Source organism: Enhydra lutris, unplaced genomic scaffold (genome assembly GCF_002288905.1).
Source record: "Enhydra lutris kenyoni isolate GAN:26980312 unplaced genomic scaffold, ASM228890v2 scaffoldscaffold24, whole genome shotgun sequence".
NCBI lineage: Eukaryota > Metazoa > Chordata > Mammalia > Carnivora > Mustelidae > Enhydra > Enhydra lutris.
The window spans coordinates 1,014,811-1,028,736 of NW_019154108.1; the positions used below are offsets into that span (position 1 = coordinate 1,014,811).

At 56.4% G+C, this 13,926-nt stretch overlaps 1 protein-coding gene across 1 annotated transcript in view; it reads right to left on the bottom strand.

Moving 5' to 3' along the window:
- Positions 1 to 12,188, bottom strand: part of LOC111150841 (dermatopontin) — a 33,662-nt gene extending 21,474 nt beyond the window's left edge. Inside the window, exons 1-2 of the mRNA XM_022508469.1 lie at positions 11,819 to 12,188; positions 438 to 563 (exon numbers count right to left, since the gene is read on the bottom strand). Coding sequence (XP_022364177.1) covers positions 438 to 563; positions 11,819 to 12,123 — 431 coding nt within the window. The 5' untranslated portion in view covers positions 12,124 to 12,188. The remainder of the gene's footprint in view (positions 1 to 437; positions 564 to 11,818) is intronic.
- Between the last annotated feature and the right edge of the window lie 1,738 nt (positions 12,189 to 13,926).

Below are 13,926 nucleotides of genomic sequence, written 5' to 3' on the forward strand. Positions count from 1 at the left end.
GACCTGTGACAAGGGAAACATCAGCTCCCGGACAGGTCCGGCAGCCAAGGCTGCGACGAGACGTTATTGTGGGAGAGGGAGAGAGCACTGCCTTGGGAGTCAGCACATCCCAGCTGCAGGGGTGACCCCCATGGAGCACTGTGTAACTCTGGACGAGTAACCTCTTTGTTGTATGGGTTTGTTGAGTTCTTTCCTGCCAAAAGGGGGTGTGGAGGCCTTGGCTGATGAGCCGGGAGGTCCCCCCAGCGGAAACGTTATTCTAGCCTTTTCGTGAATGCTGCGCATTCATTTCCTTCCACTGCTGCCCGCTGCCTTCTAAGCTCCTTCGTGACAGCCCAGGCTTGTCTGACGTCAGAAACAGGGACCAGACCGTGCCCTCCCAAGCTCCCCTGCAGCCCCAGGAGTCTCCAGGCATTACGCTCGGCAGCCAGGCTTACCAGCAGGAGTAGGAACATCTCTTGCTGTAGCGACAGCAGTAAAACTGCCACTCCCGGTCCAGCACAGACTCAAAGTAGCGGCTCTGGAAGCCAGCCACCAGCCCATTGTTGGAGCATGTCTGGTACCTGGAGAGAAGAGAACAAGTGAGCGAATGGCAAGGACACCAAGACCTCAGCTCCCGCAGCTCCCGCAGCTCCCGAGCCAGCCCACGCTTTGACGACCTAGATTCCTGGCAATTCGTGCCTCTGTTTTTGGTGGGGGTGGGGGCGGGCAGAGGGAGCGAGATTCTTAAGCAGGCTCCACACCCAGCGTGCAGCCCGACACGGGGCGCAGTCTCAGGACCCTGAGAGCATGACTGGAGCCAAAATCAAGGGTCGGATGCTTAAGCGACCGGGCCACGCAGGTGTCCCAGTTTTTCCACTGTAATGAAGATGATAAAGACTTTGCTGTACTTGTAGAAATAACATATGGTCACCATTACAACTCAGATGACTCAGAGTATTTCCACTGAAGGAAACGGGGGAGCCTGGCTCCTGAGAGACGTCGATGAACTTATACTTACAAGAATGCATGCACGGACGGACAGAGAAGCATCTTTTACAAAATAACACAACGTTATTCCTGCCACTTGAAACAGAAAACCCTTTATTTTACTTGAGTTTAAAATAAGAAGACGACAAAGAGAAACAATGAATTGATGAACTTTAAACAACGTTTCTCTTGCTCAAGGTAGAGCCCAGTTTGCACGGGACACTCATTCACTCAAGCCCTTGCACCCCCAAAGCCCAGGTGGGCACGGACGGCATAGATGGCACATCGTATGGGGCACCCGTGGGAAGCTAGACCACATGCCCGGGTTCTCAGCACTTAGCGGAGTCTTCTTCCCACCCGCTAGACTGTATGTCGTCAGGGTGAGCTGGTTTGGAGTTATCCCCAGCACCCATGGTGGGTCCCAGCACACGGCACACTCCTTCCAGGGTGGTAACAGGCCAACTGACTGCCTCAAGTTCCCTGTAGGGACCTTTTTCCTGTCTTAGATGCTCTGTTCTATTTCTTCAAAGAAGGCAAACCCTCCTCTCTGGTCCACAGACCCTCCCTCTTTCTTTCTAGCTGCTCTGCTGAGGCCTCTGGGCGTTGGCCCTGTCATCGTCCCGGCACCTTCCTAACTAAGTTTGGCTGTGGACACTACGACCATTTCTTCCCTTGTCCCTCCTCCACGACTGCTTTCTCCCGGCTCTGGCCCAAATCCCACCAGTGCCCGAAGGCTGCCACTTTCTGCTGGATAATGGGGATGCTGTGTCCACCCTGCCTTGTGGGGGGTGGGATCTCTCACAAGTCCTTCTGAAACCAGCCATCAGGTTCTCTGTGTTTCCCACCTCCCAGCCACTGGTCAAGCTCGTGCTCACCAGCAGAGCAGGATGGTGTCTACGTGTCATGGCGTGACGGTTCCGGAACACAGCCCCATTTCCCAAGTACAGATAATTTCCCAGAAAATACAGCAGATAAAGTAAGAATAAGGAAACTGGAATTGTTGTCTCCCTCCTGCTGATCAGAGAGAAGGACCTTGCAGAGACACAAACTATAAAACCAGTGATGGTTTCTTTGTAATCGCTGGAAACGACCCCATGGATTTGACGAAACTGGTATTAAATTTACTTCCTGTCTCTGAGCGGAAGGCATCTGACCTTTTCATCCATTTATTACGCATTTACTCATTCATGCATAGCTACACTCAAACATGCACGTATTTGTCCATCCGCTCCACACACTTTACCCGGCTGTCCTTCTGCACCAGTCACCACACGACCGTGTTGAGGGCACCAAGGAGTGGCTTGGTGTTGGGCAGCCTCGCGTCTCAGCCGGACTTGCCTGTCCCTGGGATGTGTTAGAGGTTAGAGTTCTGGCGGACCCCAGACACAGGGATGGGAGATCAGGAATGCCGGTTAAACTGTGCATTGAGACCCGAGCCCCTGACCCACTAACCTTCTTTGCTCTAACATTGCTCACGGCTCATCGGGAGTCGTGCCACTTTGGAAAACACCTGCCCCACTTGGGACTGTGATTGGAAAGGATGCTCGGGTCTGGGGCAGTGTGTAGTCCAAGACAGCCTGTCGCATCCTCCTTCTAGCAGTGCGAGTGAGAGCCGTTCAAGAGGGAGCACCGGAAGTTGTAAAGGGCTTCTGCCATCCTCCTTCTTACTGTCACAACAATTCTGGTTTCCTCCAAAATAGCCCTTTCGAGACCAAGCCAGGCTGTGGTTTCCCTGTGGCTGTTGTTCCACTGTCTGGGTTTGTCCTGTGGGGACAGTGTTCCCCGGGGGGGGGGGGGGGGGTTCCCTTAAGTAAACATCAGTGTAGCAAGATAAGCTGAGCTGTTTCACCGGGTACAACCCCAGCTCCGTGAATTCCCGCTGGCTGTGAGCCAGGCATCTGGCCCCTGACCCTGTGCGGGAGTGTGTGTGTCACTCCCTCGCACACCACCTTCGATGATGCTGCCATGAAGACCAGAGAACCGGGCGGAGCTCCCCTCCTGCTCCTGTCCCGTGGCCTCCCCTTCTGGGAGAGCGAGCGCGCACGGAGTTTGGGAAGGCATGTGGTCAACGCAGGAAGTCACTCCGTCCAGAACCGGACTTTTGCCGGAGCACCTTGTCACACTCGTGTGGGGCTCAGTGAGCGGGGACTAAGAGTGAGTGGGGCTAAGAGCGTGGACGGTGCTGCTGGCCCAGGCTGCAGTCACTGCTGGCTGTCGTCTTGGGTGTAGGCTTTATACTCCGTACTGGCCTCAGTTTTCTCTTTTGGAGAATGGGCATAATAATAGCACACAGTCGTTTAAGTTACCGAGACGACGCACATGACTCCTGGTGCTCGATGCGGCATTTATGAGTGTCATGTGCTTTCATTTCGTCCGCTCGATAGCCGCGACTGTGGAAGCCGGGCCAGAGCTGCCTGGTTCCGCATCTCCAGTCAGAGCAAAGCTGGCGGACTCCAGTGTGGCCCTGAGCTGCTGATCGCCGGCACGAAGCTCCCGGAGGTGGGCTAGGGAGCCGCCGGCACACACGCCCGCGGCAGCGCGTATGTGAGTAGATGGTGAAGACCTTAAGAGGAAAGGCAGCTCCGTCCTCAGGCTGAACCCCCCTCGGTGCCCCGCACGGCAGCTCTAGCAGGTGTCTGACAGGAGAGTGGACGGATGGGGGCCTGGTCAGGCGTCTGCCGTCCCCAGGGGCACAGGTGACACGGGAGAGCCCCACTCCGATCCAGAAAGGGCCCTGCTGCTCCCCCCAGAAGTTTCCAGGATGCAGAGTGACTGAAGCTCTCCCCACATCACCTTCTCCCTCAGGAACCAAGCCTGCTCCATGCCTGTCCCTTCCGATCACCATTTTGTAAAAGCTCCTTATTGGACCAGACTCGCTCGCGCACGTGGCCACAAGCGGTAGGACCGCAACCAAGGGGGCCGGCGGGAGCGAAGAGGCCGAGGGCGGCCGTGAGCAGGAGGGCCGTGGGGCCGCAGCTGGGGGCCGGCATCGGTGAAGCGACTCAGACTCCGTTTTTAAGAAGGGGCGGGTGGCGAGAAGACAGGCCGAAGCCTCCGCCCCACGTCTCGGGCCGCTCGGCGCTCCTGCGCGACCCGGCCGAGCCATGGCACTGGTGCCCGCAGAACCGAGTCCCGGGCGCCGACTCCCCGGGCCGCTGCGCCCCGGCCGAGCGCAGACGCTCCCGCTCCCCGCCCTTCGGAAGCTGAAGGCTCATTTGTTTCACAAACACGGTCGTTGTGGGCCCTGCTCCACCGGACGAAGAAACCTTCTAGAAGGCGGGTCACAGGCAGCTAGTAGCCCTCCCCCGACAGCACGTGGGGACCTGCTCCGAGAGGGCGGCCTCCTGTCGAGGAAGCGGCAGGCTGGGTCCTGCCCACGCCCTGTCCTTGCCACGTTGTGGAGCCTCACCGGAGCCCCATCTCGGGGAAACCGGGAGAGCAGGACCCGGACTGCGGTTTCTTCTGAGGCCGAATCTCTACCCGTGAGCTATCGGGGCACAGCGTTGTGTCAAGACCGTCCTCTGCTTCCAGCTCATCCCCTGGCCGGGGTTTCTCTGTCTCCTGGAGTCCTCCTTGGGTCCGGGCTGTCCGTGAGGCCGAGCGACGGAGGCTAGGACCGGCGTGGGTCTGGCCGGTGAGCTCTTCTGTGGGGTTTTAGTCCCTCCTCACAGTCTCTGCTGGTTTGGGCCCAAACTTCCAAAAAGTCCAAGCTCTTACGGCGACAGGTCTGTTGTAGGACAGGGTAAAGCAGCGCCCTCTGGGTCAAGCTTCCACAGTCACGTCGAATGGGCTGGGGGGCGTTGCGCCGTCTCTCTCCTGCATTCCCGAAGACGTGCGCTGCGCTCCAGGCCCGTCAGCCGGTCTCCATCCGGCCAGCAGGGGTGGAGTAAGAGCCACTGGGGGACACCATGTGACACAGCCTCCTTTACTCTCCCCAGTTTTCCTCCCAATCCAGCTTGATGAGGGCTTAAGTTCCGCCAAGAGAGACTCATTATTTTAGAATAAAGTTTTGATGCCTCTTATTTCTCTTTTCCCCAGAATAAGCCTAACTCAAAAGCATTTAGAACACAGTCCACAGGGTTTCAGAATGTTCATTAAAGCTTCCAGCAAACACTCGTCGGAACTACTCTCTGCCTGGTTCTGTGCTTGGCCTGGTACCCGCTCACACCTGCCACGGCAATACGGGTGTCGGAGGGAAGGAGATCGGCACCACAGCCAGAGAAGAGAAGAGAGAGACCGGGTGCGGACTTTGGGACAGGCAAGTGGCAAGGGGAAGCGGCAAGAGGCGGTCTGGGGGCAAGGCGTGCCAGTGCCGTTTCTGGAGGTAACTTCTGCCGCACAGGGGGGACGTGAGCGCTCGGCCTGAAGCACGTGGTGCCGCCCGCCTCTGAGGAAGACTCTCCTGTCTTCTCTGCATCTGGTTTCGAGTCCACCTGCCTGTCTACCAGATTTCCAGACGGTGACGCACAAGGACCTGCTGAGTAGCTTCTCTGGATGAAAGAAAAAAACAGCAGGACAGAGGAGAAAAACATGTTCTCCCCAAAATACAAACTCCTGCCCCGTTTTGGAAAAATGCGACCAGTAGAGACGATCCCAAAGGCATCCGAGAAGATCCAGATGATCTTATGTGACGTATTAATGTCCTGAGGTCCGTTATGGCTTGAGAGCAAGCCCGGTCAGGTGGGGATCTCAGGCTCGGGCCAGGAGCCCACGGAGATCAATTATCACATTTGCTAACCCAGAGATCAAGCAGTGCTTCAACATCACTGAAAATGTGAGCGATATTCACGACACTCATAATGCACGCTTAAATCTTCACAGATCGTAACTGAACTACACATCCCTAAGCAAAACGGTACCACCAGGGGCCGTTGTAATGGACCAATTTACATTTCATCTCCAGCCTTTAAATGGACTGTGATATCTGAGTTTAGTTTCCACAGAGTGGTCACGAGAGTAGAAACAAGTAACCCTTGTCAGGGACCTGCCGCGCCGCGCCCGGTGTGTGCTCCACGCCATAACCCCCGTTCATTACTTCAGTCACCGAAACCGTCTCATGGCACAGGCTTGCCTAGCCAGTTCCCGCCGCCACCGGTGTGTGACCTTAAGGAAACGTGGATTTGAGACATTATGTGACCCTCTCAAGGACACACTGCCGGTAACGCCTAGATGTTATGTCACTTACTCCCGTCTTTGTGGAGGTAGAAACGGGCTTGGGAAGATGACACAGCTTGCCTCAGCAGTAGTAGGGTGACATTTGGAGCAGTCCTGTTTGGCTGCAAAAATCATCTTTCCATTAGTTTAAGAGGAAGATCTCGTAACTCTGGGGAACCTCTTATTTAAGGAGAAGATTATGTCTGGCAGGCACGTCCGCAGAGGCAAACCCTCTGCTGGGATTAGTGAACATTTGCCATCCTTATGAGCACAGCCAAGAGCCATTTTTGCAAAACTCGAGTTCCCCCAGACAACTGATTCCTAGGACTTAGAAGAAGGGTGACCGTGATGGGGAGTTGGCAAGAATCCCTCAGCGGCCATCACCCTTCTCCCACACTTGCCTTCTTGCCCTCAGAAGTCACTCTTCTGGGGCTGCGATATTTTCTTGAGCCTGGCTTTGTCCAAGAACAGAAACGAAGCCAACCTTTCCCATCGGCCAGCAGCACTGGGGCATCGAAATGTCTGGCTTGGGCCTCTCCCTCTGCTGCTCACCCGCTCCCAGCGGCCAAGCGTCCCGATGCTCTGAGCCACACTCCCTCCTCTGCCAACCCGGGGTATAGAGGTGCCGCCTCCCCGAAGCACCGTGAAGATCAAGTAGGACTAGACTGCGAGTGACTCAAGGCCACAGACCACATGCCATTCGTCCTCACGCTCCGGGAGTCTGGCAAAATCTGTGATAATAAGCATCTTGTAGTGAGAGAATGAGCAAAGGAGCGTATGTTTATAAACCAGCCCGCACCACAGAGACTAGGCCTAGGGTGATAGCACCACACGGAATGCACCTGTTTCAGGGGTTTCTCCATCGCCAACTCCCTGGGCCTTCACTCCTCCTCCGTGATGCGAGGACGCTGCCGCGACTGACTCTCAGGCCTCTCCTGGGCTCAGCTTCTTTGGTTCCGCTGCTGTTTGCCTTTAAACTACTAGTGTGGGTCCTCGTTTTTAAAAATCCTTTTAGGGGGCGCCTGGGTGGCTCAGTGGGTTAAGCCGCTGCCTTCGGCTCAGGTCATGATCTCGGGGTCCTGGGATCGAGCCCCGCATCGGGCTCTCTGCTCAGCAGGGAGCCTGCTTCCTCCTCTCTCTCTGCCTGCCTCTCTGATCTCTCTCTGTCAAATAAATAAATAAAATCTTTAAAAAAAAAAATCCTTTTAGATTGAAGTAATCTTAGATGCACAGAAGAGTTGTCCCCTGACCTTATCTCTCAGAACTCCTAGATCCGCGCCGAGGAGTTGCGATCACTGCAAACGTAAGCGCCAGACCTCATCTGGGTTTCCTGTTTCCTCACGAATGTCTTTTTCTGTGTGTGCATGCGTGTGTGTGCGTGTGTGTGCGTGTGCGCGCGCGTGCGTGCGTGCGTGCATGTGTGTGTGTGCGTGTGCACCAAGATCCACACCAGAATGTGGCATTCGGCCCATGTGGTTTTTGAGATAAAGAGCTCACGATTGTACTTTTGAACGTTTACCGGGACAGTAAGATTTGGGGATCGTGGAGATCCAATAAAGAATTCATCGGAGGTAAGTGAGTCTGACGTCCTCTATGCACATTTCAGAGAACCTCAGGGAGTCTCAGGGTGACCAACACAACTAGCCAGAATGCGAGGCCAACAGTAAAGCCGGGCCCTATAAGCAACAGGACACCGAGAGCCGAAACTATGAACAAACGGTTTCCCGTAGGCGCATCCGCGGGCTTCTTTGCTGGGCGTGGTGCGGACACTGGCTGGGTTGAACCGCTCTAAGCACTGGCTAGTCTGATGTAGGGGTGCGGCTGCGTTTAGTGGTCCTACTATGCGCCGCATGCTCCGGGCCCTGGGGAATATTCTGGGCCGTGTCAAATAAGACAGAGTCCCTTCCTCCGTAAAGCTTGTTTGAAGGAGACGGACAGGCCACAAACACCGGTCAGGCAATGACGCGGCCTCCACAGCAAACGCAAAGCAGGTTGGGGAGTAGAGGGTGGGAAACCTGGGTTTGGACAAGGTGGTCTGAGACTCTCAGAGGAGGCATCACTGTGGGCCCTGAGGGCTCAGAACCGTGAATCCGGGGGGTCACTCACACGACACAGTGCCTGGTCTCGGGGAGGGTCAGATTATGGAAACCCGAGCTCCCGTCCTCTGTCCTCTGCTTCACGGTGGCCTTCATGCTAACCCGGCGCTGGGGGTCTCCTTCTCCTCTTCTCTGCCACATGGCTTGTCTCTGACGACTTCATAAATCTCAGGTGTCAGCCCCAACAGAAGCTGCCATTTAAAAACACCTTCCCGAGTTCCTCTGAAGCCCAGGGGCCCCGGGAACGGGAGAGGAAGGCAGGTGCCCACAGCCGTTCCTTTGAATTCGGTCTCCACGTAGCCCGGCTCACCCCGGACCGGCCACGAGCGCTTCTGGATGCGCGAAACCACAGACCGCAGGCCACGGGCCGCGCCGTTCACTCGGAGTCCTGTCTGCTGCTCCTGCACGGGGACCCCCTGCCCTGGTGGCCGCCACACCGTCCCTTCTTCAAGACCGAGGACTCGGGTGCTCAGGACCACAGGGCTAGGAAGGGATGGAAACTGGGGTGTCCTGACCCGGGTGTCCTGACTCTAAGGCCAGAGCTCCCTCTGCCATGCGACAGCTCAGCCTCACCCACCAATCCCAGCTGTGTTTGCCCCACGCAGGACCCACATGCCCCATAGCCTGTGCCACATCACGTGAGAGAAGATTCCCGGAGAACAACCAGACAGGCCCTCAAATGGCAGAGCGGTGCTTCTGGGCTCCGGGGGCCAGCTGGTGCGCTCCAGAGTCCGGCACCTGAAGAGGTGGTTTTCTCCCGAGAAACTGTAGCCAACGGCAGGGTTACGAGCCGCTCAGCCATGCTCGACACCCCTTTCATTTATTTATTTATTTTTAAAGATTTCATTTGTTTATCTGAGAGAGAGAGAGTGAGCGGGGTAGAGAGAGACTCTGAAGCAGATTCCGGGCTGAGCGCGGAGCCTGGCCCGGGGGTCGATCCCACAATGGCGGGATCACGACCTGAGCTAAAGCCGAGAGTCCGACCCTTAACAGACCGAGCCACCGGCCGCCCTGTGGAGCACATTTTAAGTCTGTGCTTCCATTCACAAGCGTCTTTGCGGGTCCTGTGTCCTGTTGTCAGATCGGCACCTGCGCTCCTCTCCCTCCTGAAGCAGACCCGCAAGGGGACCCCGGGATGGGATCGAGCCAGAGTCCCGGAGCCGCAGCTCTGCCCCCAGAGCAGATCTCAAGCCCAGGGCGAGTGGGACGGCTCGTCAGCCGAGGAGCAAATCCTTTCCTTCCAGACTTTTCACTGAGACTGGAGTCGAAACTCAAACCAATAATCATCTAAAAAGCGCTTTTGTGGTCATTGGTATCAGACCTGGGGCAGTAGAGTTTTACTGTAAAGGAACCATTTTTCATGTTTGGGCATTTTTTACTCTGTGATTAGCAGAGTAGGAGGCAGCAGAGGGTGGAAAGGGAGAAGGAAAACTGTTGAGTCAGCACAGCTCAAATGTGGGGGAAGGGGGGAGAGTGGTCTCATCTGTCAGCCTCTCCCTCGACTCCCGCCGGCCAAACAGAATCACGTCGCGTCCACTCCCTTCCTCTTTCACTTTTCTTCCAGCAGCCTGGGAGCTCCGGACACAGCAGGCGCAAGCCGGCACGTTTCAGACTAAACACCAGGGAGACGCAAGGGTCAGAGCGCGAGAGAAATCCAAGTGCACTTTCGGGGCCAGACGAGCGTGGGCTACGGCGCCTGTGGATTCTTCTGAGGTCATGCAGCGTGACACTGATTTTCCACATGAGGTTTGAGCCCAGGGAGTTGAACCCCTGGAGCAAGGTCACGTGGTCTTGGAGCCTGGACCCGAACGCAGGCCTTCTGACTCAGAGCCCAGAAATCATCTCCGAGCGCCGTTTTCCCTTACGGCTCTAAAAAGGGGCATTAGAGGGGGCACCGCGCAGACAGCAGCCCCTGCTGGGAGGACCAGGCCGAGCCGTGGGCCTGGCTGTGGGCGTCGCAGAGGCCGGGGGTGGGGGCGGGGGACGGGACTCCTATCAGAGGAGTCTGGGTCATTAAATCCACTGAACAGAGACAGTCAGGCGGACAACGAAGGCCCAGAAAAGGGCCACACTTGCTGCTGCGTGTTTGACCCATGCCCCGCCCGCCCCCGAGCTGGCTGGGCCCCTCCTCCGTCACGGTCACCACGCCGGCCCCACTCCTGCAGGCTCAGCTTCCTCTGCGACCTCTCAGCTCCCGTCCCCCGGGGGTCGCCCTTCTCTGGGTCCAGCGCCGGCCCCTGGCCCACAGCAGGGGGGCAGCAGGCGGTCACGTTTCTCATCGCCGCGGCCGAGCTCATGCACTTCGGGGTTAAGACGCTCTGGATCCGAATCCCGGCTCTGCCACTTGCTGGCCGAGGGGACCCCTGGGCCTGCGGACCGCAGTCTGGCTGTGCAGAACGACTTAGGATTTGTTCTGAGCGCTGAGCGGGTAACGGCGCCAGCCCGGGGTAAGCCCTCCCCGAACCGCGGCTGCTGGGACGACTCAGAAGTCCCCTCTCTTGCCGGCCCCTCCACACGCGTGTCAGCGCCTGTCCCTCTCGGTGTGTCATCATGGTGCGGTCTGCTGGCTGCGTGATCCCCCAGTTTGACCACCCCCAACCCGCTCTCCGCCACGTGCTTCTGGAACCCTCAGAGAGCCCTGCTCTGCAGCCTGGACCAGCCTCCCCCGACCCCCTCCCTCACCTCAGCCCCCGGGCCCTGCCCTCCCCCACAGCGGCCTGCAGGCAGTAGCGCTGGGACGGGTCCTGACCAAGCTCCGGGCTGGGACGGTCACACCACAGCGAAGCCCCAGCCTGGACCACTTCACACCACTGACTGGCAGAGTCCGTTCGGGCGAGAACAGCACTTCTCCCTAGAAGTCTTTAGGAAACTGTTCTCTGGCAGTGAAACCCACTTCAAATTCACAGAGAGGAGGATCTCCGCTCTTACCACCCAGAGAGCATGTTTTTACTGGGGCAACAAAGACTTAAGTTCCCTTCTCTTTGCCTCAGCTTCTTTGTCCCGTTGTTCACTGTCCCCACACTCCCTCAGACCAATACCGTCGTAAAACAGTAAATAAGTTACTGCCAAATGAAAACGCCATTTGGACATCACAACAATGTTAAATTGTTGTCTTTAAAGTGTCTTAGGGGCGCCTGGGTGGCTCAGTGGGTTAAGGCTCTGCCTTCGGCTCAGGTCATGATCTTGGGGTCCTGGGATCGAGCCTCACATCAGGCTCCCCCTCTCCCTCTGCCTGCCTCCCTGCCTGCTTGTGATCTCTGTCAAATAAACAAAGTCTTTAAGAAAAAGAAATGTGTAAAGTGTCAATTTCTGTACTTATCTTTTTGCAGGCTGGGAAACATTTCGCAGACCCATGGCCGTCCCTGGACCAGACTGAGAGGAGGACTTGATTCTGGAAGGAACAGAACCTCAGAGGAGCCCATCCACTGTGGGCACTCCCCATCCTGGGTTTCTGTCTGTCCTGAAGGCTACTGGGCAGCAGGCCTGCCCCCCAGAGAATGAGTTCCCGGCCCCCATCCCTAGAGGCTGGGGTCGAGGTGCCCCCAGGGGAGGGATGGCTACCACGGCCGTCCCCCCGGCCGCGCGCAGGCTGCCCTTACCACTCCATTCCGGCTCTGTTGATCTCCTCCCACCAGCACTCCGTGGGCTCCCCGAGGCTCTGCGGCGTGGGCATGCAGGCGTAGTTCCACTGTCGGTCCGAGCCCTCTTTCTTGTTGAAGATGCTCCTCACAGCCACCACCACCTGCCCGTGGGGACACTGGTAGCTGAAGCCCTGCCGGTTCAGGTTCACCCACCCGTCGTCGCTGTAGTCGTGGTACTGCTGGTACGGGTACCCGTAGTCCCCGTACTGGCCCCAGGCCGCGGTGACCAGGGGCAGGAGCAGGCAGAGCACAGTGAGGTCCATGCTGCCGGGCGCGGGCAAGCACTGTCACCCGGGGCCGCTGGGCTGACCGTTTTATGCGGCGGCCGCCGACATGTGGCCAGCAGATGTGGGTGAACGGGCTCCAGCTGCTCTGTGTCATGGTTCAGGCAAGACTCTGGCGTGAAGATCCCGGCCACAAGTCCACTAGCTCATTTTAAGGTGGAATTCTAGGAAAACGTAAGGAACGTGCAAATGAAAGAAACGCCCTGGAAAGAGACCAGCTCTGCAGACAGATGATACCGGCAAATGCTTCACCCGCGCGGAGGGCTCCCCTCCCCCGGCAAGACCCTCCTGTGTTCTCCCAACTCGCCTTCCGGGACCCCCAGACTCCCGGAGGGATTCCAGAACACCAAAGTCGTGGGGTGGAGGGAAGGAGTCATTACGATTTCTGCAGGGCGAGGTGCCTGGTTTCTTTTAGGTTCTCAGCTCGCTGTCTCTTGACCATCAGTGTACGGACGGCGTGACAGCTTGCAAGGCTGCTCTGGGAACTGTCAAGTCACACATGGAGGTGCTGTGGGCCCCAGGGAGGGGACGTTCGGGATGATCTCTGCCCTTGAGGCTCCTCCTAAGCTGCTGGAATGGGAACTGGCCACATTTACAAGCTGCGCTCTGCTCCCAAGTGTGTAGTGAGTTTAATCCGAATCATCTGAATTTGTCCTTCAGAGTTTTTGTTTTCCCCCATGTTTGTGGTTTTCTTTGAAGTATAATGTACAGAAAATAAAATTCATCTTTAAAAAGAAAGATTTTATTTGTTTATTTGACAGAAAGAGGGAGAGAGAGAGAGAGCACAAGCAGAGGGAGCGGCAGCCAGACTCCCCGCTGAGCAGCGAGCCCGATGTGGGGCTCGAACCCAGGACCCTAGGATCATGACCTGAGCCAAGGGCAGATGCTTGACCGATGGAGCCACCCAGGTGCCCCTGAAATTCATCTTTTAAAATATTTAGCATACAGTCATTTAACCAGTACCATAACTGAGACATAGAACAGGTCCACCAACCCCCACCCCCCAGATCCCACTTATACCCCTTGATAGCCAAATCTTCCCCAACGCTCTGTTCCTGGGAATCCCTGATCGACTCTGTCACTACAGTTTTGCTATTTCCAGAATGCCCAGTAAATGCAGTCGTACCTCAGTGGTCTTTTGTGTCTGACTCCTTTCCCTGAGAATAGTGCTTTCAAGGGATGCCTGAGGGCTCAGTCGGTTAGGTATCTGCCTTCGGGTCAGGTCATGACCTCAGGGTCCTGGGATCAAATCCTGCATCGGGCTCTTTGCTCAGCAGGGAGCCTGCTTCTCCCTCTGCCTGCGTGTCCCCTTGCTTGTGCCTGTGCTTGCTCTCTCTCTCTATCCCTACCAGAAAATTGCCATTTTTCTTTACTTTAACCATTTTAATAGGGTAATGGGTTTCTAGTGGTATTTCAGTGAGGTTTTGATCTGCATTTCTCTAATGACTGAGGATTTTGAACATTTTTTCATGTGTTTATCAGCCACTGTATGTCTTCTCGGTGATTTAGCTGTTCAGATCTTTTGAGCCCCCTGGGTGTCTCCCGGCGCACAGTGTATCTCATTTTTCATCAGCGTTGTCCTTAAAGAAGTTTCTTTTTTTTTTTTTTAAAGATTTATTTATTTATTTATTTGACAGACAGAGATCACAAGTAGACAGAGAGGCAGGCAGAGAGAGAGAAGCAGGCTCCCTGCTGAGCAGAGAGCCCGATGCGGGACTCGATCCCAGGACCCTGAGATCATGACCTGAGCCGAAGGCAGCGGCTTAACCCACCGGGCCACCC